The sequence below is a fragment of the Eschrichtius robustus genome, chromosome 19 (genome assembly GCF_028021215.1).
Source record: "Eschrichtius robustus isolate mEscRob2 chromosome 19, mEscRob2.pri, whole genome shotgun sequence".
NCBI classification, from domain to species: Eukaryota; Metazoa; Chordata; class Mammalia; order Artiodactyla; family Eschrichtiidae; genus Eschrichtius; species Eschrichtius robustus.
This window is the reverse complement of record NC_090842.1, coordinates 59,614,876-59,639,812: the sequence shown is the minus strand read 5'-3', so window position 1 is coordinate 59,639,812 and position 24,937 is coordinate 59,614,876. Positions and strand designations below refer to the sequence as shown.

Genomic DNA, 24,937 nt, shown 5'->3' with positions numbered 1-24,937 from the left:
TCATTTTAGGTGTGTACCAGGGACGAGTTCTGATAAAAGTTTATAGTTGTATTATCGCATCACAAGCAAGATGTAGGACAGTTCCATCGCCCCAAAACTACCCCTGTTCCCCTTTGCAGTCAAACCTTCCCTTCATCCCCAAACCCTGGCAGCCACTGGTCTGTTTTTTATTCCTATAGTTTTGCTTTTCCAGAATGTCATATAAATGGGATCATACATTATGTACCCTTTTAGAAAAACTCATGAAAGAATTTGCATACAGTAAAATTCACTCTTTTCTCTGTACTGTTCTATATAAGCTTTCTGACACTCATGCAGTAGTTACCGCCAGAATCAAAATGCAGATGGTTTCCATTACCCCCAAAATCCCCTCCTGCTGGCCCTCTGTGGTCACACCCTTCCCCCACCCCACCCTCACAACCGTAGATCTGCTTTCTGTCACTATCGAGTGGCCTTTTTCAGAATGTCTTGTAAATGAAATAATAGAGACTTCTGAGTCTCCCTTCTTTGGCTCAGCTTAATGCATCTGCGATTCATTCAGGTTGGCATATCAGAAGCGTGTTGCATTTTATTGCCACGTGTGGATAGATCACAGTTTGCTTCTCCATCTACCAGCTGAAGAACTTCTGGGCTGTTTCCAGCTGTTGGCGATTCTGAAGAGAGCTGCTAGAAACATGTGCGTATAGGTTTTTTTTGTGTCCAGAGGTTTTTATTTCTCTTGGGTAAGTACCCAGGAATGAAATTGCTGGGTCATATGAGAAGTGTATACTTAACCTCTGGGGAGATTGGCAAACTGTCTTCCAAAGTGGCTACTCTGGTTTGCATGCCCACCAGCAGGGCGTGAGAGATCTGATTGCAGAACCACGATGTGAATCCGCCTCTGAGACGATCTGAGCTCTTGGCCACCAAGCCACACCGCTCCTGGAAAACAATGATTGCAACAAAAGCTCTTTCCCCCTTGGTCACCACGCATGCAGTTGCTTAAAAAGAGAAAAAGAATGAGGAAGTGATTCTGGACTGATGCGGTGTGATCCCCTTGATGTATTGCTGCGAGGAAAGTGCAGAACAGGATAAGAGTGTGTGCCATTTGTGGAAAGAGGGGAGGGGGAGGACATATGTCTACATGTTTTCTTGTCTGTACGTAGACTATCTCTGGGATAAAACACAAGAAACTGGGAGGTGGGAACAGCACTGGGGAGGGGCAGGGCAGGGGTCATGGTGGATAGGCCACTTCTCACTTCCATTTTGTGCTTTTTGGATTTTGAAACTTGTGAATGTCTTACAGGTTCAAAATAGATGCATGCAACCCATTTACTCCACCAACAGGTATTTCAGGCCTTGCTCTAGTGGTGAACAAATAAGGTCTGGTGCTTGGGGAGTTGGAGTCTAGTTCTCAAGACAGATTGTCAGTAAGACAAGGAAAATATAGACAATGTCAAGTACTTGCTGTGGAGAAAAATAGCTGTCAAGGGACTGGGTTGGCGGGGGAGAGATGGGCAGTGGTTTGAAGTGTTTTTTAAATCCAGAGGCCCATATAAGGAGTGACATTTGGGAGGGGAGAGAAGGAGCCATATGGGCATCTGGGGGAAGAATGTTCCAGGCTGAGGGGAGAGAAGGAGCCATATGGGCATCTGGGGGAAGAATGTTCCAGGCTGAGGGAACAGAAAGTGCAAAGGCCCTGAGGTGGATTGTGCTGGCTGTTTGAGGCCAGTGTGGCTGGAGTCCAGTGAGCAGGGGGGGAGAGTAGAAGTGAGACTGGGGAGATGAGGGCAGGAGGGAGGGTTGAACAGATCATTTGGGTCTTGTGGTTCACTACAGGGACTTTGGCTTTTACTCAGAGGGACCTGGGAGCCATGGGAGGGCCCTGAGCAGGGGATGGACGTGATCTGACTGAGGATTTAACAGGGTCCCTCTGGCTGCATGTGGGCGGGGGGCAAGGACAGAGGCAGGGAGTCCAGTGAGGAGAAGACTGCAATGGTCCAGGCCATAGGCGTGATGGTGGCTGGACCAGGATGCAGGCAGTGGTGATGGGGAGAAGTGAATGAATTCAGAGGCTATTTTGAAGGTGGACACCCTAATACATCTTATTTCTACCTGTGATAGGGGCTGTGTGGAGAGGAACAGGGAATCAGGAGAGGGAGAAATGAGAGGACCAGGCCTGGTTTGTGGAGACTGGGGAAGACATCCTTGGGGCCTTGATGTTTCACCTGAGACCTAAAGCAGCTGGGGAAGTGCTTGAAAGAGGAGAACACCAGGATCTTTTAGAAAAATAGAAAGGAGGGTGGAGACAAGCAGTGGTCAGGTCACACAGTGCCCAGTAGGCCTGGAGCTGAGGTGCAGCCTTTGGGCTTTCTCCTGAGAGTACTGGGGAGCCATAGCAGGTTCTAAGCAGGGGTCAGGGTTGAATTTTGTTTTGTTGTATGGTTTTTTTTGGCCAAACTTCGAGTGGCTGGTGGGATCTCATTTCCCCGACCCGGGATTGAATCTGTGCCCCTTGCAGTGGAAGGGTGGAACACTAACCACTGGACCACAAGGGAATTCCCAAGGATTCAGTTTTGGAAAGACCCCTCTGGCTGTGCGGGGGGACCAGCTGTGCCTCAAGACAGCAGGTGGCTTGGGTTGGGAGGGTATGTGAAGGAGGAGTGGAGAGGATCAATTCCAGAGATTTAGGAGGCAACCTCCTGGGGAAGGCAGATGGTGGGGTCCATGCTGACTTCCGGGGTCACCATGCCACTGTCCCAGGGGTTTCTCACGTACGAACTCAGCGAGTCTTCACAACCACCCACAGAAGCATCCTCTTTTCACAGCTGGGGAAACAGGCTTGGAGAGGCTGCAAAGTTCCCAGTCCAAGGCCACACAGTCGGGAAAGGGTGGGGAGAATTGAACCCACACTCTTTCCCTCCACGAGGCCAGGATGAGGCCCTGCCCATCCCCCACCCACCCTGCTGCCCTCCAGGGGCGTCCTCTGGCGGGGTTAAGCCGCCACCTCTCCCTCCCTCCGCAGCCTGAGCCCCAAGCCCAGCTCTGGACTTTATCCCCAGCCGTCTGCCCGCGCCAATAAAAGGCGGGCAAGCAGTGCAGGGGCCTGCGGGCAAAATTCCCCTACTCCCAGTGCCAGGGGAGTTACCCAGGGCGCGGAGGGCAAAGGGTAGGCGCGGAGAAGGGGGTAAAGGAGGAAGGCGAGCGTCTGCAGCTCGACTGGGCTGTGCTGCCTTGCTGCTCTGTGCCTCAGTTTACCTCTCGGTAAAATGGGCATGGCTCCTTCGATGGACGGAAGAAGGACCTGCAACAACAGAGGAATCTTCCCCTCTGGTCTAACTGGGAGCCAAAGTTTCCCAAGTCTGATGCCGAAGACAAGGAGCTCCAGCCTGCTGGGGACGATAAAGCACTCCCATCAAGTCTGATGAGAAAGACAGGATTTCCCAAATAAGATAGAGAAGATAAGTCCCATTTCCCTGGATGGAGAACAGGTGTCTAGTCTGATTTTCTAGTCTGCTGGGGGAAGGTAAGGAGGGCCCATTCTGATGTGTGAGATGATGAGTTTCTAATCTGAGGGAGGAGACAGGTAGCCCCAGTCTGATGGGGGCGGTAAGAATCCCCCCACCCCTCCGTGATCCCGAAGCGGGAAACAAGAGGCTCCAGTCTGAGCTTCCAACATGACGAGACATAAAGAATGTCTGCTGCAGCTCAGCCAGCTCTTTCCTGAGTCCCTGGATTCCAAGCAGCACCTGAATGCTTGAAATGCCACCATTAGCAAGCCCCAGCTCTGGAGGGGGCCAGGACCAAGGGACACAGAGGCAAAGGGCATGTAGGATTTGCTCCTCGGACCCAGAGGCAGTTCTGCTGGGCTCTGGGCCTGACCCCCCCTATGTGAGCTCAGATCTGGCTGGTGGGATCCTGGCGCCACCTAGTGGTTGCTTCGGACCAGGCCTCCCATTCAGAGCTGGAGGAGAGCCCCCAGAAGGTCAGGACTCCCTCCTTCAGACCTCCTCCACACCCCCGGAAAAAAGAAACCCGTCTGTGATTCTGAGGCTTCATCGTGTTCATCCTCCAGGTGGCTGGGGGGCAGTGTCCTTCTGACTTATAAGCTTATTCCTGTCTCTCCTCTGCTCACAACTTTTCCGTGGCTCCCCAGTGCCTTGGAAGGAAGCCCACACAAGGGCTGTGAGGCTGGCCTCTCTAGCCTCTCCCAAAGCACCCTGTGCTTCAGCTGAACATGAGTAGTTTTGGGAGCATGTCCTACTCAGAACTCACCTTCAGGCCTTCGCACAGGCTGTTCCCTCTGCCTGGAACACCCTTCCCTGCCTCTTTCCCAGCATCTCTTATTCTCCTCCTTCAGGTCTTGGAGGAGAGGCCTCCTCCTCCAGGAGCCCCTCCCTGACCCCCCAAGTCAGGGTCACAGTCCCATGGGGAGGGCTATGTCCCCACAGGGCTTGACACTAGCTACAAACTCCAAAAAAGGTTTGTTTGAATGAGTGAGTGAGTGAATGAATGAATGAATGCCAGGCTAAAGAGTTTGCCAGAGCAGCCATAGGAGAGTTTAATCAGTGGAGGGACAAGGTCAGACTTAGAAGTCCCCAGGTTCCCTCTTTTTTTTTTTTTTTTTTTAAATTTATTTATTTATTTATTTATGGCTGTGTTGGGTCTTCATTTCTGTGCGAGGGCTCTCTCTAGCTGTGGCAAGCGGAGGCCACTCTTCATCGCGGTGCACGGGCCTCTCTCTATCGCGGCCTCTCTTGTTGCGGAGCACAGGCTCCAGACGCGCAGGCTCAGTAGTTGTGGCTCACGGGCCCAGTTGCTCCGTGGCATGTGGGATCTTCCCAGACCAGGACTCGAACCCGTGTCCCCTGCATTGGCAGGCAGATTCTCAACCACTGTGCCACCAGGGAAGCCCCAGGTTCCCTCTTAATCCTGGGCCTTTGCATATGCTGTTCAGTCTGCCTGGAACATTTGCATTTATTACCTCCCTTTCATCCTCTATCAGTGAGCCATCCCCTCCTCCAGGAGGTCCTCCCTGACACCCCGGCTGGGTCAGGCATCCCCCAACCCAGACTCCTGGGCTCCCCCATCTCAGCCCTGACCAATGCTGGGTTGTCACTGTCTGTGACAGGTCTGTCTCCCCTACTGGGTCCTGGGAGAATGGGACTGGGCTCTGTTCACCCACCGCCTTCTCCTCGGAGCTTACAACAGAGGCATCCTTCGGTCAGGACCTGGGTTTCAACCCCGACTTCCCCGTTCGTGGAGAGTCTCGGGTGAGTGTGGGCCTCTCCTGGAGCCCCAGTTTTCTCGTGAGAAATGTGAAAAGAATGGTCGGTTCCTCCCCCAGCCTCCCAGGGCTGTGGTGGGACATTGAGAAGATGAGACCCTGGGTCCTGAGCTGACCGCGTGCCGGGTGACCGTGGGTGACCCGCTTCCCCTTTTGGGGCCCATCTGGCTGGATGAATGGGTGGCAGGGGCCCCATCCTGCCGGGACATTTTAGGAGGCCGGCGCGGGGCTTCCCAAGGCAGGAGGGTCAGGGACAGGCAGAGGGAAGAGGTGTCTGCTGGGTTAGGGGAAAACCAGCCTTCCCCATCATAGAACGGATGATGGGAGGGAAACAAACAAGGCTGGCTCCACCCGGGTGTGAGGGGAAGTTGGGGGAGAGGATAAGGGGCCCCATGAGGTGGGTGAAAACCACAGTCCACGACTTGTGCCAACTTCCCTCCCGGAGCCTGTGTGCCTTGGGGTCCAGGCCGTCTGTCTGATCACTGGTCTCTGAAATGTCACATGTCTTCCTTCCAACCTCAGATCCCACTCTGCCTGCAGCCTTCCAGCCTCATGCGTGGCAGCCCCATCCTGTGTCTGCTCAGGGAAAAGCTTAGAGATCCCTTCGACTCCTCTTTTCCCTCCCACCAAGTCCAGCCCATCGGCGAATGCAGTTGGCTCCACCTGCAAAATCTATCCCCACCTCCACGGCCACCATCCTGGTCCAGCTGCCACCACCTCCTGTCACCACTGCTGTTGCCTCCTCACTGGGTTCCCTGCTCTTGTCTGCTTCCAACAGTCTCTTCCAAGAGGCGGCCAGAGGGATCCTATTAGGACCTGAGTCAGAGCCCATCCAGCCTCTCCTCGGAGCCCTCCTGGGGCTCCCACCTCACTCGAGGTGACGGCCAAGGTCCTCACCGCAGCCTGCAAGGCCCTGCACAATCCCTGTTCCCCTCTGCCCTCACCTCCTCCACTTTCCCCACATTTACTCCACTCCTGCCACACTGGCTTGACTCTGCTTTCATGCCTCCTGGCCTTTGCCCATCCTGTGCCCTTGGTTTGAAATGCTTTCCCTGCCAACTTTCCACCCGGCTCCTCTGACCTTGCAGGTCTCACCTTGTGATAGGCTGAATAATGCCCCCCAAAGAGATCCAGGTCTGAGTCCCTGGAACCTGCGAATGTGACCTGCAAATAGATGACAAAAGGGACTGGGTAGAGGCGATGAAGTTCAGGATCGTGAGGTGGAGAGATTATCCTGCATTATCTGAGTGGGCCCTCAATGTAATCACAAGTGTCTTTTAAGAAGGAGGCAGAGAGAGACTTGACTGCAGAAGAGATGGTGATATGACAAGAAGAGCAGAGATGGGAGTGATGCAGCCACAGCCGAGGAATGCTGGCAGCCACTAGAAGCTGGAAGAGGCAAGGAACGGAGTTTTTCCTGGAGGCTCCAGAAGGATCCAGCCCTGTGGACACCTTGATGTGAGCCCTGTAAGACTCCTTTCGGACTTCTGACCTCCAGAACTGTAAGAGGATACATGTCTGCTGTTTTAAGCCACTAAGTCTGTGACAATTTGTTACAGCAGCCGCGGGAAACTGATACACACTTTAAATATCATCCCAGGGAGGCTGCTTTGGAGTCTCCACCTAAATTACATGCACTGTTCTTGGAAGTGGGGGATGCAGACAGTGATTCTGCCCTTGTGTCGCTCCTTATTATGAACTGAATGTTTGTGTCCCCTCCCAAATTCATATGTGGAAGCCCTAATCCCCACTGTGCCTGTATTTGGGAGTGGAGCCTATAAGGAAGTAATTAAGGATGGGGTCCTGAGCTGATAGGATTAGTGTCCTTATAAGAGGAGACCCCAGAGAGCTTGCCCTCTCTCTGTCCCCATGAGCCCACGAAGAGGACATGAGAGCACATGGTGAGATGGACCCACCTGCAAGAGACAAGAAGAGGCCTCACACTAAAACCTACCTTGCTGGCACCTTGATCTTGGACTTCCCAGCCTCTTGAACTGTGAGAAATAAACGTTTGTTGTTTAAGCCACCCTGTCTGTGGTATTTTGTTACCGCAGCCTGAGCTGACTCAGATACCCTTCAGCATTTATTGTCTCTCCATTGGTTTTTTTCCTCATTCCACACTGCTTTACTTATTAGGACTACGGTGGTTTAAAAATATTCCATCGAAAGGTGGAGACGAATCCCCCTCCTCTTGAATGTGGCTGGATGTAGTGACTTGCTTCTAGTCGGTAGAATATGGCGGAGGTGATGGTGTGTGGCTTCTGAGACCAAGTCACGAAGGCACTGTGGCTTCCTCCTTGTTCGCCCATGGGGCAACTCATTCTGGGAGAATCCAGCTGCCTTGTCATGAGACTTCTATGGAGAGATCCATGTGGCAAGGAACTGAGGCCTCCTGCCAACAGCCATGTGAACGAGCCAGGAAGCTCCAGTCCCAGCCAGGCCTTCAGATGACTATAACCCTGCCAACCTCTTAACTGTACCCTCACCAGAGACCTTGAGTAAGAACTATCCAGCCAAGGGACTTCCCTGGCGGTCCAGTGGTTAAGACTCTGTGCTTACACTGCAGGAGGCACGAGTTTGATCCCTCGTTGGGGAACTAAGATCCCACACGCCACAAGGCACGGCCAAAAAAAAACCAAAACCAAACTATCCAGCCAAGCCACTCTCAGATTCTTGACTCACAGAAACTTTGAGATAATAAAGGTGTTGAGTGTTGGGGTAATTTGTTATGCAGTAGTAGATAGCTGATACAATAATAGCTCTACAGTGTGTTTTGTTATCTGGTAGGGCAAGTCTCCTTATCATTATTACTGCTATTTATTGAGCACATATTGTGTGCCAAGCACTGATTTAAGGTGATAGACAAAAGAAGGAAAATTCCTGCCTCATGGAGCTCATAGTCTGGTGGAAAAGACAGGTAATGAACAAGTGAAGAAAGAAATATACAATATGCAGTTCCCTGATGGTCTAGTGGTTAGGATTTGGCACTTTCACTGTAGAGGCTTGGGTTCAATCCCTGGTCAGGGAACTGAGATCCCACAAGCCATGCGCATGGCCAAAAAGAAAGAAAAGAAAAGAAATATATAATATGAAGTGGAACGTGTGTGTGCCATAAATGATCTGAAGAACAAAGCTAGACAATGTTGGGTGTTGGGGGGGTTTGAGCATAGACCTTAATGGAGTGATTCAGGCATCCACAGTGAGAACACTGCTAGCAGAGGGAAAGGCCAGTGCAAAGGCCCTGAGGCAGGAGTTGCGTGGTTTCTTCAAACAATAGCCAGGAGGCCAGTGTGGCCAGAGTGGAGTGAGAGGAAAGGAGAGGAGGAGGGGAAGCACTGTGATCCATAGGGGAGATGATTCCAGAAAGGTGATCTTACCTCTGGGGGCACCTGACACCTGCTTCTGAAGGCCACTGTGGGAACTCAGGGAGCTTCTGCCTGTGGTTAGTGGAACGGGTGAGGCTCTTTGGCTGCCCTGGTCCTGTGCAACCTCGAGGGGCTGGGATGACCTCTCTGGACCCTGCAGTGTGTGTCAGGATGGGCTGGAGTTGACCAGACTCCCTGCTTGGTTCCCAAAGTCCAGCCTTGGCACCCTGGTGCCAGGCACCCCCTCTTCCCTCCTCCTCCCTCACCTCCTCCTTCCTATTCTACCCTCATCCCTCTTTCTTCCTCTTTCTCACCCTCCTCCCTCTCTCTCTCCATCCTGATCAACATTCCAGCCCAGGGGAGAAAAACAGGGCAGGCTTCCTTCCTCTCCCTGGCGGGGCTCCAGAGACTGACTGGGCCATTGTGTGTTTTGGCCTCAAGGTCAACCCTAAACCCCACCCCTGCCCTCCCCGTTGCAGAAAGGTTACTTGAGAAAAGGCACCTTGGGTGAGGGGGAGGGATGGGGGAGAGAGAGGCAGAGACTGCTCTGGAGGTCTGGCCTGGCTCACACCCATGGCTAGTGGAATCTGAGGGCCCAAGAGGACCCCAAGCACCCTCCGGGCTTTGTGGGGGAGGGAGATGGGGAGCCGGTATGAGCCCCCTGGGGCAGAAGAGAGTCCCAGTCTCAGCCTTCAGGCTGAAAACCTGCTGTGTGATCCTGGGCCAAACCCTGGCCCTGCCCCTTCCTGGCTGAGTGACTTTGGGTAAGTTGCCTCCCTCTCTTTGTGCCTTACTTTCCTTTTATTGTCAAACAGTCCCCACATCTGGGTCCCCCAACTTGCCAGCTGACAAAAATCACCCAGGCTATTTATTTAAAAAATCCAGTTTCCAGGTCCCTTCCCTGGAGACACAGATTACCTGGGGCCAGGCAGAGACCTGGGAGGTGTATTTTTAATAAACAGCTAGCAGACCGGGGAAATGGGGCCCCATTTCAAAGGGAGGCTGTGAGAAGCAAGTCAGGGAATCTGTGTTGAGGGCACATTTCCCCCGGCACCTGTGAGGATCAGTGTTGGGATTCTTTTCTTTTTTAAAAAAATTTTTTTTCTTTTTTTGTTTGTTCTTTTTTTCTTCTCTTTCTTTCTTTTTTTTTTTTTTTTGGCTGCACCACGTGGCTTTCAGGATCTTAATTCCCTGATCAGGGATGGAACCCCACCCCGGGCAGTGAAAGCGCTGAGTCCTAACCACTGGACCACCAGGAAATTCCTCATTATTTTTTATTTTTAAATTAAAAAAAATTTTCAGCATCAGGATTCTAAAAGCTTATACATGGATATTATTTTTCTTGTAAGCCGTTTTCAGGTGATTACAATTTTCCATAAATTGTATTTCCATCCTGTATTCCATAAAATGAGGGAAACCTGTGCCGTAGGGTTAATTAAGTCCCAGGAAGAAGGCATTATAGAAAAAGGGTTATATTTGGCTTTTCCATCAGCCTGTTGCCCAAACCTAACACCTGAGTGAGTTAAAAAGCATTTATCAAGCATTTATGTAACTAGATTCTTTCCTCGTATTGACTCATTTAATTTTTTCAACAGTCCTAGGAGGTGGGTACTATTACTATCTCTGTTTTACAAGTGAGGAAAAGCCACGTTGCCTGGAGTCCCTCAGCTCAAGTGGCCACCTCAGCTCCATCTGGGCTCTGAGCCTGCACGCCTGCCTGGCCGGCCCTGCTGAGGGATGATGGGGACTCCTCAGCTAGCCTCCTCCCAGCAGCTGTGGGAACTATGGGACATGGAGTGAGGTTTTGGCTCTCTGGGCCTCAGTTTCCTCACCTGTAAAATGGAGGAACTGCCAGTAATACTCATGAGGGTTCTTGTAGGAATTCACTGAGATAGAGATACAAAAGGACCAAATCAATGCTGGAGATATAGGAGCTATTATTATTGTGTGTTTGTTGCTGTTATTCTTCCCTGGACTGTTAAAGAGGGGGATTGGACTGCCTGGAGGATTCAGTTCAGAAGCCCAGAGAGGCGCAGCGGGACAGGAGACTTGGTCCTGGGGACATCTGAGCCTCCACACCCTGAGGATATGGGATCTGGCTTGACCTAGAAAACTGAGCTGCTACCCCCTCCCCTCCTTTGGCCCCTCCCGCTGGCCTCATTCTGCCTTGCACAAAGCAAGCCCCGCTGGAACACAACCCCAGTCTTTCCCAAATCCTGGCTACTGTGCCTGGGGCTCTTTCGCTTTGGGCTTAGGTGAGAAAGGCCATTTTGTTCAGCTTGGAAGGTAGGAGTTCCAAGGTGTGTCATGGCAGAGCCTACCAGCTGCCCACCTGGGATCCATCCTTCCTGTCTTCCTTGAGAGCAGGACCCTGAAGTTCTTTGGAGCAGCAATATACCCAGGGAAAGGACTACCTGTCGCAGCCGCCCTTGCAGCTACGGTGGCCACATGACTAAGAGCTGGTCAATCAGATGTAAGTGGAAGTTGTAGGGTGGGGAAAGTTCCTCAAAAGGGGCACAGTCCATAATCGGGCATGGGGCTTCTTTTACCCTTTGTCCGCCTCTTACTGCTTCCTGAGTGGAACATGGATGAGGCAGCTGTGACTCCAGCAGCCATCTTGGACCATGAGGTGATCAAGAGAATGGAAGCCCCAAGCTAAGAATGATAGAGCAGAAAGACAGAAAGAGCTGTGTCCCTAATGACACTGTGGACAATCTGCTTATGATTACCTTTTATGTGAGAGAGAAATAATCTTCTATCCATGTAAGCTACTCTTACATGTACCAGTTTCTCTTTTATCTTATATATTAATGTCCTCTCTCTTTGTTGTTTGTGTTATTTCCAGTCTCTCTTAGTAGCCACTGAAGAAAAATTCTAGCTGATATATATGTTACTGACTCTTATGTGAATATGGAGGGGTGGGGAGAATATGGACGCTATTTCCCATTTTGGGGCTGTTCCTGTTGTTGGGGTTAAGGGTATGGGCTTAAATCTATCCTCACTTCCTAGCTGTGCCATTGCCTGGAACCCTCATATTGGAGAACATTGATTTAGCTAATAACTTTCAAACTCCATGGAGCTCCCTTAGTGCCCACTCAGGTGGGGCAGAGTCAGTGGACAGAACTTTTAGCTCTCTCCTTCCTTCGTTGGCCAGAATTGGTCACATGGCGACCAAGAGCTGCAAAAGCAGTCGGGGAAAGTGAGTGCCTGACATTTTCAGCTTCTTTTATGGGAGGCAGTGCCTGCCATCATGAAAGAGGAGAGGGGAGTGGCTGTTGGGGAACTATTCTCTTCCCTCAGTATATATATTTATTGAGCATCTAACCTGCTCTACTTCAATCAGAACAGTTTCTCTTTTATTTTATATATTAGTCTCCTCTGTCTCTTGTCATACTTGCAAAAATTTTGTCTATTTCATTGGTATTTTCAAAGAACCAGCTTTAGGCCTTATTGACTAACTCTGTTTTATTTTATACTTCATCCATGTCTTCTTTTACTTTTCTTAATTCCTTACCTTTTTACTTTGGTTTATTTCATGGACTTTTTCTAGTTTCTTGAGTGGCAACCTTATTTTGCTCAATTTCAAAATCTTTTCTTTTTAGTGCTCTCAATGCCTTTAAGCCTTTAAGGCTATCATTCCCCCACCAAGTGCAGCTTTGGCCATATCCCACAGTTTCTCTCTCTCTCTCTCTCTATATATAGATATAGATATAGATATTATGTTTTCACTGGCAATTGATTCTGGTTGGTATTTTGCATTTTAATTGCCTCTGTAATCCAAGTATTATTTAAATTTAAGGATATTTTTCAAAAATGTGTAGAAATTTGGTGAGGGGGAGGACTATAGCTTTTGAATTGATATCTACTTTTATTGCATTGCTATTTTAAATAATATATTGACCTACCATGTAAGTTCGCATTTGAGGAAAGGGCTCTGAGGCTAATAAAATGGTTTGGAAAACTCTAGTCTATCTTAAGTCCACACATTTTTACTGATGGACAAATTGAGAGTCTAGTGAATCCATAGCAAATGCAGGATTCTAACCCAGATTTAATAACCCTCATTCTGGGTGCCTTTCACCACTCACCATCTCAGCTCAACATGGCCATCCCCAGAAAGGATCTGTCTTGAAAATTTCTGGGAAATCTCTCTACTAGGCCTTTCCATCCTTGCCCAAATCTCTTTCTACCCCAAGCCTGGAGTCTGCTATTACCACTTCTGACTAACACCAAGAGTCTCCCTATAGTGGGTCATCTTGGCTGGGTTAGGCTTGCGGCTCATACCCTACTAGTGAGAGGAGTTAGAAGACACACTCCTTCCGGTTCCCACTGCCCTGCTCTCCACCCCTCAACCCCACCCCTGCCCCATTTGCATTCATTTATTCATAGGGGGTTTTTTGTGTGTTTAGAGGAGGAGGGAGATATTTTTAGGACTGTGCAAGTGATGTTTGAGATACATGGGGTGGGGGTGGGGGAATCCCAGGACAATGGAGGACACAAAAGGGCATCTTTGGTTAAATGGATGAGGGCCAGAAGATGCTGGAACTCTTCTTGAGAAATTTGGTCATTCTTTGTCCTGTGCACATATCAGTCCCTGGGTTATGGAGTGAGGCGCAGTGTAGGGGAGGGCCGTGTTCAAACAGGGCAGCTGTTTGGTGCCACGGGAGGGGCACTCTTTGGGCCACTGGGAAGCAGGACCCTCAGATATAACCTGGGGAGATGTGGGAAGGGCCTAAGGCCCTGACATCAAGCAGTGGGGGCTTGGAGCCCTGTGCTTTGGGCACCCCTGCGCATGCATGCAGCCAGACTGAGAATAATCTTGGGTGGGAAAAGAAGCAAGGGTGGTGACCAGGAATGGCACGGTTGGGAGTGGTGGAAGGAGAGGCTGACACAGGTGTGTGTTAACCAGGATGTTTATAGCCTCTGTGGCTCTCCGACAGCTCAGTGAAGGAGCAGGGCCCTGTTGGCTCTAACTCTAGGGTGGAAGCAGGAGAACCATGAACCATGGTCCTGCATCCTTGCTGGAAGCAAGTGGTCCTCCACTCAGGGGGAGGAAACAAGGAGGGTGGCACGAAGAGCTGGTCTCTCTGGAGGTCTCCAGGGCCATGGTGCTACTCCAGGGCTGTGGGGGAGGATGGGGCACAGGGGTGGAGGAGGCCGTCAGGGAGGTAGGGGACCAGGTCCCCAGTGCCCCCATTCCTTCTTCTCCCCTGCCCAACCCTGGCCTCCCAGCGGCCCCACCCGCCCCATGCTCAGCCTGTGCCAGGTTCAGGTTCAGGAAGGTGGCGTTGGTCCTTGTGCGAGGAAGGGAGGTTGACTGTGAGAAGAGAGACAGAGTGAAAAGGAATTCCGAGGCTTCATCGGGGGTGGCCTGCTTCATTGACCAGCCTTCTCCCCCCCAACACTGACCCAGAATACTAGGGTTTGATGAGTGAATGGGTGAAGGAGGGTGCTAGGGTGTCTGGCAGTGATTGGGTCCCTGATCCTGAAAGGTTCAAGTCTGAGGGAGGGGGGGTCACTGTCCTTAACTCAGGGACATGGCTTCTGAGACTGCCTGCTCTGATGGGGGAGGCAAGGCTCCAGGGACATGACACCTCAGACCTCTGGGGATGCTCAGTCTGAGGGGGGAGACACGGTCCCCAACATCTGGGAGCTCCCAGTCTGATGGGGGAGACATTGTTCCTGACTTCTGGGAGCTCCCAGTCTGATGGAGGAGACATTGTTCCTGACTTCTGGGAGCTCCCAGTCTGATGGAGGAGACATTGTTCCTGACTTCTGGGAGCTCCCAGTCTGATGGAGGAGACATTGTTCCTGACTTCTGGGAGCTTCCAGTCTGATGGGGAGACACGGTCCCCAACATCTGGGAGCTCCCAGTCTGATGGAGGAGACATTGTTCCTGACTTCTGGGAGCTCCCAGTCTGATGGGGGAGACATTGTTCCTGACTTCTGGGAGCTCCCAGTCTGATGGGGGAGACATTGTTCCTGACTTCTGGGAGCTCCCAGTCTGATGGGGGAGACATTGTTCCTGACTTCTGGGAGCTCCCAGTCTGATGGAGGAGACATTGTTCCTGACTTCTGGGAGCTCCCAGTCTGATGGGGAGACACGGTCCCCAACATCTGGGAGCTCCCAGTCTGATGGGGGAGACATTGTTCCTGACTTCTGGGAGCTCCCAGTCTGATGGAGGAGACATTGTTCCTGACTTCTGGGAGCTCCCAGTCTGATGGGGAGACACGGTCCCCAACATCTGGGAGCTCCCAGTCTGATGGGGGAGACATTGTTCCTGACTTCTGGGAGCTCCCAGTCTGATGGGGAGACAGGGTCCCCAACATCTGGGAGCTCCCAGTCTGATGGGGAGACATTGTTCCTGACTTCTGGGAGCTCCCAGTCTGATGGGGGAGACATTGTTCCTGACTTCTGGGAGCTCCCAGTCTGATGGGGGAGACATTGTTCCTGACTTCTGGGAGCTCCCAGTCTGATGGGGGAGACATTGTTCCTGACTTCTGGGAGCTCCCAGTCTGATGGAGGAGACATTGTTCCTGACTTCTGGGAGCTCCCAGTCTGATGGGGAGACACGGTCCCCAACATCTGGGAGCTCCCAGTCTGATGGGGGAGACATTGTTCCTGACTTCTGGGAGCTCCCAGTCTGATGGAGGAGACATTGTTCCTGACTTCTGGGAGCTCCCAGTCTGATGGGGAGACACGGTCCCCAACATCTGGGAGCTCCCAGTCTGATGGGGGAGACATTGTTCCTGACTTCTGGGAGCTCCCAGTCTGATGGGGAGACAGGGTCCCCAACATCTGGGAGCTCCCAGTCTGATGGGGAGACATTGTTCCTGACTTCTGGGAGCTCCCAGTCTGATGGGGGAGACATTGTTCCTGACTTCTGGGAGCTCCCAGTCTGATGGGGGAGACATTGTTCCTGACTTCTGGGAGCTCCCAGTCTGATGGAGGAGACATTGTTCCTGACTTCTGGGAGCTCCCAGTCTGATGGAGGAGACATTGTTCCTGACTTCTGGGAGCTCCCAGTCTGATGGGGAGACACGGTCCCCAACATCTGGGAGCTCCCAGTCTGATGGGGGAGACATTGTTCCTGACTTCTGGGAGCTCCCAGTCTGATGGAGGAGACATTGTTCCTGACTTCTGGGAGCTCCCAGTCTGATGGAGGAGACATTGTTCCTGACTTCTGGGAGCTCCCAGTCTGATGGGGAGACACGGTCCCCAACATCTGGGAGCTCCCAGTCTGATGGAGGAGACACTGTTCCTGACTTCTGGGAGCTCCCAGTCTGACTGGGAGTCATGGTCCCCATAATCTAGAAATTCCCATTCTGATGGAAGAGACATTGTTCCTGAACATAGGGAATTTCCAGTCTGAAGAGGAAACACAATTCCCACCACCTAGAAATCTCCATCCTGATGGAGGAGATCGTCCCTATTTCAGTTTGAGAGATTAATTTACCTTCTGAGAGTAGGAATTCTGTTCTCACTCTTATTGTAACGCAAAGCATGAAACATGATCCCCATTGTCGAGGTTGACAGTCTGAAGAGGGAGGCAGGATCCGCCCTCTGTACCTCTAGTCTGATAGGAGAGCTAAACGCCCATCATTAGCCTATTCCCCCAGTATGGTGGTAGAGGCAGTATCTCCTGTGTTTTATGGTCCAGGAAAAAGGATGCCTTACCCTCAGACTACACACTGTATTTTAAAACCTTTGGTCTGGTGTGCCTCTTACAGAAGAGAGAAGGCATGGAAGCCCCGTTTAGTGTCCCCAGTCTGATGGAGGAAGCCTATCTACCCCTGGTCTAGGTCATCAGTTTGACAGAAGAGGCACGAGCTCCATTTGGGGAGTCCCAAGTCAGATGGAGAAAGCGGAGCCCCTCTTCTGGGAGCCCTTGTCTGAAAAGAGGCCCCCCTCTCCCCGTCCCCTCCCGCACACTCACGGGCCACCTGCAGCTCCACTTCCAGCGTCTCAGTCTTGCCCTGCAGCGTGACGGTCTTGAGTGTGTAGCGGCCGGCGTCGGTGAGGTTCAGCTTCTGCACCAGCAGCGAGCAGTTGGCGAAGCCCACCTCCCGGCCTGTGTGCGCGGGGCCTGCGATCCAGTTCCCCGACGGCAGTTGGCTGAGCAGCCGATTGGGCTCGGAGGCAGGCCCGCGGTACCAGGCATAGACCAGCAGATCCTTGGGGTAGCCCTGTACGGTCAGTGTCACGTCCTGGCCCTCCATCGGCCTGGTCGGCATCGGCACGATTGTCATGGCGACCGCAGCCGCTGGGGAGAGAGCGAGGGGGCTGGGTCAACTGCGCCTTCGCGGGGCAGAGCGTCCCCCGCCCACCCCCGGCCAGCTCACATATGCCTCCCCCAGCTGGCACTCCCCATGCGGGTTGGAGGGAGGGAGACAGAGGAAGGAGGTGACTTGTGTGGTGTGGAGGTGGATTTTGTGTCTCAGCAATGCCTGCCTGCCAGGGAGCTGTCTTCACCGGTCAGATTGAGAAACCCCAATGGGGGCTGTCTCTTCCCCCATTAGACTAGGAATTTCCAGCCTTTGGGGGAATATCTCTCCCATTAAACTGGAAGACCCTAGAGGGTTGAGTCATGTCTCCTCCATCAGACTGGAAATTCTCAGAATATGGGGGCCGTGTCTCCCCCATCGGATAGTTGGGAGCTGTGTACTCCAGGTGTCGTCTCTTCTGTCAGCTCAAGAGACCTCAGAATATGGGGGCTATAGTTCCCCATCAGATTCAAAGATTCCAGAGGGTGGGAGGCCATGTCTCCTCCATCAGATTGGAAATTCCAGATTATTATCAGGCTGGGGACCCCAGAACTTGAATGGGGGCATGTCTATCCCATCAGACTGGAAATTCCTGGAAAGTGGGGGGCTTGTACTCCCCCATCAGATTGGGAGTACCCCAAAGGTGGGAACTGTGTCTCCCCCATCAGACTAGGAATTCTCAAAAAAAAAAAAAAAAAAAAAAAAGCCATGTCTCCTCAAGACCATGTCTCCCCCATCAGAATACAAAATCTCCTCAAGTGTCTCCTGTGTCTCCTCCATCTGACTGGAAGCTCACTGAGGGTGTCTGTCATGTCTCCTTCATCACTGCTAGAATGGAGTATGAGGCATTGCCTCTTCTCCCTGACTGGCAGCTCTTGAATAGGGAGGCTATGCTTCCCTGTTTCAAGGCCATCTCTGCAAGGGCAGAGACCATGTCTCCTCCGTCAGATCAGAGTCTCGCCCAGGTGGAAGAAGGGTGACGTCTCCCTTTCCTCTGTCTCTCCCCTGGCACCTGCCACAGGGGTGCTGACGGTTTAGGAGGCCGTTGAGGGCGCTCTACCCACTCCCTGCACATACCTGCACACCTTGGACAGCCCCCCCATCTTGACCTGCACAGACAGGGCTCTGGACAGCACCTGAGGTCATCCGGTCCACCCCCCTGTCTCCTGCCAAGACCAGCTGCTAAGGCCCCAGTAGGGTGGGGCAGGAGGTACACTTACCTCTGGGAATGCCATTTCTGCTTTGGGTGAAAGAGTATCCACCCTTTGGATGAGGCCCAGCCTGTTAGTAAGAGGGAGGGAGGAGGGAGGGAAGGACCGTTCCCACTGTCCCTGGGAGATGGTGGCCACTTGGGAAGGAACCAAGGCGGAATGAATGAGGCCCTAATGTTCAAAGCCACCATCCCCAGGGGGATGAGAAAATGTCCCCTGAGGATCCTGATGGCTCTGAGAACACCAGCTGTGTCTGCACTACCCCCACCGCCAGGTTGTTTCAGGACAGAGGCAAGACAGTGCCTCTCTCGCTGTGTTTTTCCATTTGCCAACGACTGGCTGTGATTTTCCAGGAGTGTATGCGTGTACGCGTGTGTGCGCGTGCGCACACCGGCATCTGGGCCAGATAACTGGGTTATCTAGTTGGATGCGCTGAGGTTCAGCTGTCTGTTTGGCAGGGAGTGGGTCCAGCCTGGAGCAGCTGTGACAGACTGAATTTAGAACATGGGCACCCATATGAAGGGACATCCGAATGTTCTCCCACTCTGCAGCTGCACGGTTTGGGACATGTGGCCCATTTCTCACTTTGCCAACCCTCAAGGAAGAGAGCCTGATTTGTCAGTTGTTTTCTGGGTGACAAGGCACAGACTGCCTCTTTTTGTCACCTGGATGAAGAGGGTCCACCTGATATGCCACTTTGTCACTTGGCCAGCGAATGGGTTGAGAATCTCTCACTCTCCAAACATCTCTTGGGCAAATGGTGGCCTAATGGCGGGTAGAGCAACCAAAGCTTGAGTCCAGCTGGGCCTCCATGAAGGGGGGGGGGGGTTGGTCAGGCCGGGGACGACTCACCAGAGAGTTTGACCACCACTGAGGCAGATCCAGACAGCAGGGTCTTGGGGTTCTTAGCAATACACGTGTATGTGCCCTCCTGGGCTGCCGTCATGCTACTGATGTTGAGGTGGTCTTGGCCATTCTTTAATGCCCGCCCGTTGAAGACCCACATGTACTCAGGCTCCGGGCAGGACCGGGACACGCACCACAGCGTGAGAGATGTGTTGAAATCGACTTTGATGGTGCAGCCCGTGCGGGTAGTGGAATCCTGGAGGATGGCCACGCGTTCTGGGCCAACTGTGGGGGGGGTGGGAGGGAGAGAAACGGGGCAGTGGAGGGAGAGGGTGGTCGAGGTGGGCACCCCCCTGGCTTTCTTTCCACCAGGATGGGCCCCTGGGAATTTCTGGAGGGAAAAAGAGCTCTGGCCTTTTCGAATCCCACATGGATCTCTAACTTGCTCTGAGATCTTGACAATCACCTTCCCTCTCAGGGGAATCTCAGTTTTCTCTTCTGTAAAAAGAGGGTGTTGGGCCAGACAACATTTCAAGATATTTTTGAAATCTATGGTTCCATTAAAAAAAAAATAAGTCTAAATGGTTTCTGATAAGCCATTCTAAGAGTCTAGAATTCTAGCGTTCCAAGAGCAGATGTTTCTATGTTCTAGGATTCTAAGATTCTAGAAATCTATGTTTCTAAGATTCTAGGGTTGGGTGGCTCTAAGGTTTTAGGATTAGATTCTAAGATTCTAAGAATTTCTGCTTCTAGAGTTTCTAGGATTCTCAGAGTCTAGAATCCAGTGCTTCTTAAATCCAGAATGCCCTGGTTGTAGGATTCTAGGTTCTAAGTTGTTCTACATTGCCGGCCCTCGTGTACCTGAGTGATTTCCTTTCTCTGGATGCCACACTGCATATCTGCTGCCCCTGGGAATGACTCCATGCTTTGGTTATGTTTTTAATTTTATTTCCCCTCCCATTCCACCACTCACGCCATCCCCCCTCCCTTTCAAAACCGACCAGTCCTGGAGGTATTGATTCAAAGGGAAGGATTATTCAATTTCAAAGGTGGTCTTTCGTCCTTAGGAGATGGGTCAAGTGCATTTTATGAGGAATCCCTGCTTTCTAACCCCAGCTGGCCTACTGACTCACTGCATGCCCTTGGGCACTCTCTCCTGGCCTCAGTTTCCCCATCTATGAGGTTGGGGCACTGGGTATCTCTGCAGGGGCTGGGCCAGGAGGACTCACAGTACACGGTCAGGTTGATGGGCTCGCTGCGGCTGACACTGACCGGGTTCCAGACCTCACACTGGTAGGCTCCGGCCTCCTCCCTGCGGATGCCGTGCCGGGTCAGCACCCGGCCGTCAGGGGACAGGCCAAGGCGGACGGCGATGGGCAGGGTGTCGCCGTTGAAGAACCAGCGGACCTCGGCGGGGCTGGGGCTGCTGCATGTCAGGCGCAGGGTGTCCCGGCGCTCCACCAACGCCGTGCTGTTGGTCATGACCACAGGCTGGGCCAGGATCTCTGTGGGGCAAGAGACAGAGGGGGAGGGGGCCGGGCACTGCCTGCTTCCAGGGCCTCCCCCTCTCCAGGCAGGGGGCATGGCTGGATCCCGGTGGTGCCCCTGAACCCCCAGCCAGAGGGGCAAAGAACAGGTTGAGAGGCAGGTTTAATCCCAGAAGCCATCTGGGAGGAGGTGTGCATTTTAATGTTATTTTAGGTCAGTTTTTTTTTTTTTTGATGGTTTTAATATTTTTTAGAGTTTTTTTTTGTTTTTGTTTTTTAAAGAAGGATTGGGAAGGAGATGGGAAAGCCCAGCTGGGGAAGAGGGGGCTCTGGGGGGGTGTCTCACCATAGACCTGCAAGCGTCCGTAGCCCACCTCCGTCTGAAATTGCCTGTTGAGAGTCTGCAGGATGTAGGTGCCCGAGTGCCCGGGCAGGGCGCCCTGGATGTCCAGGCCGCCGTCGGGGCGCACAGCCTCCCGCCCCGTGTGGGCCGGGCCAGGGGTCTCATCGCCTGTGCTTACGATGTAGCTGGCCACCAGGTAAGACAGACTGAGCGTGGGCCCCGCATACCAGTTGTAGGCAAGCAGCTCCCCTGAAAGCCCTTGGACAGCCAGTGTGACGTTGTCGCCCTCGGCTGGCTGGGCAGGCTCGGGGGTGATAGTGATCTCGGCCCCCGCGCTCAGGAAAGCGGCTGAGGAAAAGGAGCCAGAGGGGTGGGATGAGGTGGACTTGATCGCTCCCCACGTTTGATGGAGGGGGAGACGTGGCTCCTGGCACATGTGTTCCTCCCACAAGTAAGTGCTCAGAAACTGTCAGCCAGGTGTGGAGTCTCAGTCCTGGGGAGGGGGCTGTGATCTGAGGGTTGGATTTGATGGGCTATGCTAAGGATCTAGCCTATGTCTTTGCGCACAGCAAGCTCACAGCACATGCTCAGCCTGCAGCACCTTGGATACCACCCAGAGGGTTCCCCCACTCCCGCTGTGAGAGTCACTAGGCCTCCACTTACGAGTGCAGCCCCTGGGCCCCGACTCCCGGTCTGGCGCCCTTCCTCTGCCTCTCCAGAGGCAGAAAGTAGGGCCGTGATTAATACACTCCACCCCTTCTGTTCTCAACCCAACAGATAAGCCCCAAACCTGACTAGCTGGTTGGGGCTGCCTGGGTTTGAATTGTGTGTGGTTGCCTGGATTGGGAAGACGCGGCGGTTCTCACGTAAGAAGTGCTTACATGCTTGGCTTGGTTTCTGGTACTTTCCGTGCTGATAAAGGCTGACTATGAGCGAGGCCTCTGGGTCTAGCGCTCAGCCCTGCCGCTTTCTGGCTGTGTGACCCTGACCGGTTCCTTGACCTCTCTGAGCCTCAGGCTTCTGGTCTAGGGAGTGGGGGGTCATGGATGGGCCTTCTTCATAGGGTGGTTATGAATACGTGGAAAGCATTTAGAATAGCATCCAGTAAGCACTAGTAAATGCTGCTTGGAATGACCTTCAAACGACCCCAGGAGTTAGGCCCATTTCATAGATGAGGAAACTGAGGCTGAGAAGAGGAAGGCAACTGCCCAAACCATAGCCTGAGGGAGGGGCAGAGTGGCTGGTTACAACTTGCTCTAGTTAAGGCTTCCAGAGCTCAGTAAGTGTTTGCCACATGAATGAAGGCATAGCAGTGGTTCCCTTGCCCTAGCCTACACCCCGCTCTTAGAAATCTCCAAAGTCCACCCTGAAAACCTCTCTGGGTGACGGTCCCCAGCCTGCCCCACACTGGTGACTCTTAGTGGAGCAAATTGTGCCTGTGTGAAGCAGAGCTATCCTCCGGACGTGCTGGATTTCCGGCTGACACCTTCCCTCCCCAGGCCGGGGATCCCCTCCCTTCCCCGAGGCCGTGGGGGCTGAGGTTCTGGGGGCGCCATTCTCGCTCACCACTGAGGAGGAGCCAGCTGCATCTGGTCAGCACCATCTTTCACCCCAAACCCAGCTCTTGGAGACAGTGGCGTTGGCGGCCCGATGCTCCGAGACCCTTCCTGGTTGGGGTTTGGCTCCGTCTGGCGCCGGACCTGGGAGGGTTCGGTGATTTGGAGCCGGGGGAGATCACCTGAATTTGGAGGGATCGAGTCACCGAGGATCTGGGGCCCCGTTTGGGTACCAGAGCAGGTGTGGCAGGCACGGGCCAGGGGCCACGACCTGGCCAGGCCTCCTGGGGCGCTGCCTAAACTTCTTTGTGCCGAGGACCCAGGTTTGGTACCAGGAGAAGAACCAGGTCATCGGGGAGGAGGAAGGAGGGGCAGGGGAAGATTTTAGGGCAGTGCTTACCCACGGCCCAGGCCCTGGTCTCCCTGGTGAACTTGGGGGTCACCAAGGGATAAAACCCATCTGTTGTGACTGCCGTTTTCCCAGCCCCAAAGCTGTGGGTGACCTTTAGGTGTCATCTCAGTGGCTGCCCTGTGATGTGAGCACTGTCAGAACCCCCACTGGCAGATGGGGAAACTGAGGCACCAGGTAAGGGCTCTGACTTACCCAAGTTCCTGCAGGTGGGGGAGGCCTGTGTGGCTCTGTTTCCAAAGCCACACAGAAGGGAAGGCTGGCGGCTGCACACTTCCTTTGGGGCTCTGCTTCTTGGCCTCCTGCGTGGGGCTGAGAAATCCACATTCTCTCTCTTCTCCTCCTGAGGCCTTGTTGTTTCTATATGTCGAATGGGTGTATGTGGAGACTTTGGGGCTACAGAGAGTCCAGTTTTGACCTTGGCTCTGCACTTACTGGAAGTGGGGCTGGGAACAGCCCCTTCCTGAGTCTCCAGTGACTGCTCTGAAAAAGAGGGATGGTGTGGCCCCTACTCAGGGTTGTTGAGAGCAGATGCTACATGTCAGGAAGTTAGCCAGCACCTGGCAGAGTCGGATCCCAAACATGAGGTGTGGTTGACGTTACTGGACCTAGTTCCACTGTTCCCAGCTTCCATGACCCTGGGCAAGTTATGGAGCCCACTGGGCCTCAGTTTCCTCATCTGTAAAATGGGAGTCATGATTGTACACTCCTCATGGACTGTTGTAAAAAATGAAATGAGTGAACTTGTGTGAAGTACTTACCACGATGCCTGGCACGGAGCAAGGCTCAAGAAATCACTCATTCATTTATCCTACAAATATTGAGTGAGCATAGATTGTCTGCCAGGCACTGTCCTAGAGGCTGGTAGGTAAAATCCCTGCCCTCATGGGGCTGACATTTGCAGGGTAAACAAATAAACAAAGTCTATTTCACACTGGATGGAGATAAGTGCTTCGGGGGGAAAAATAAAGCCAGGAAGGGACTTACCTGGTGGTCCAGTGGTCAAGACTCCGTGCTCCCAATGCAGGGGACCCGGGTTCAATCCCTGGTGAGGGAACTAAGATCTCGCATGCCACTCAGTGTGGCCAAAAAAGAAAAAGAAAAAGAAAAAAAAAAAGCCAGGAAGGGGGCTGGTGATTTTGGAGTTGGGGGCAGAGTGGGGGGGTCAGGGAGGATGTCTCTGGGAAGATGATGTGGGCAGAGGCCATGGAGGGATCTGGGGTAAAAGCGTTCTTGACAAACGTGTTATTATCGGTATCTTAATGGCTTCTGGGTCCTGGTTTCTCCAAGGCCCGAGCATCCTGCTTCTGGGCAGGGGGCCATACCTGTGGCTCACCTGTCCTGGTTTGCTCCTCCAGCACCTTGTCCTGAGCTGCCCTGGCAGGGCGGGGCTCTGATGTGGGGGTAGTGTGAGGTGAGAAGGGTGGGTGCGGCCAGGTGAGTTGTGGGTGACCTGGCGCCTCCTGTTCCCTCCACCCCTCCTGTGACCTTACCTCACCCTTCTCTGTCCTGGCCCAGCCCTCTCCCCTGAGCCCAGGACCGGGACCTCGTCCTAAGTGTCATTCAGGATGCCTGCCCCCCTCCCCCGATGTCCCTGGGCACCTCTCCCTCACCCTGTCCCAAACTGACCTCGACAACATCTTCCCCCAGACCTGCTCCTTTTCCCTGTCCTCTTATCAGGGATTGGCGCCACCATCCACCGTCACTGGGACAGAGAGACTGGGCCTTGTCCCCGAAGTCCAATCCCCCTCTCCCCACCGCATACCACACCCTATCATGCCTGCCTCTTAAATGCCCTGTGTGCCTTTGTTTCCCTCCCCATGGCCCCTGCCCTGGTCCAGGTCTCCCCACCCCCAACCTTGTCTGGCTTCCCCTCCCCAACTCCTCCCTGGTCTCTGGCCCTGGTTTGGCCCCCTCTTGGTGCCCAGAACCTGCTATGACTCCCCAGTGCCCTCAGGAGAAAGCCCAGCTCCTCACTGTGGCCCTGCATGGCCTGGCCCCTGCCTGCTTGACCAGCCTCACGGAACCTCCCTTCCTTCTGGGAACTCTCTGCTCCAGTTATTCTGCCTCACTTGCGCTCTCTCTACCCAGCACATCCCTGCTTCCCTCTGCTCTATTTCATTGCCTATGCAACAACTCCTCCTCCTCCTCCAGGAAGCCCTCCTTGACTCTCAGACTGGGTTAGGTGC

The 24,937-nt window shown here is 53.1% G+C and overlaps 1 protein-coding gene across 1 annotated transcript in view; it reads right to left on the bottom strand.

The window, feature by feature from the left end:
- Positions 1–22,386, bottom strand: part of CEACAM16 (CEA cell adhesion molecule 16, tectorial membrane component) — a 31,117-nt gene extending 8,731 nt beyond the window's left edge. The window contains exons 1-5 of the mRNA XM_068527148.1: positions 22,350–22,386; positions 20,787–21,131; positions 20,183–20,458; positions 18,960–19,238; positions 16,569–16,895 (exon numbers count right to left, since the gene is read on the bottom strand). Of these exons, the coding sequence (XP_068383249.1) occupies positions 16,569–16,895; positions 18,960–19,238; positions 20,183–20,458; positions 20,787–21,131; positions 22,350–22,386 (1,264 nt within the window). The remainder of the gene's footprint in view (positions 1–16,568; positions 16,896–18,959; positions 19,239–20,182; positions 20,459–20,786; positions 21,132–22,349) is intronic.
- Between the last annotated feature and the right edge of the window lie 2,551 nt (positions 22,387–24,937).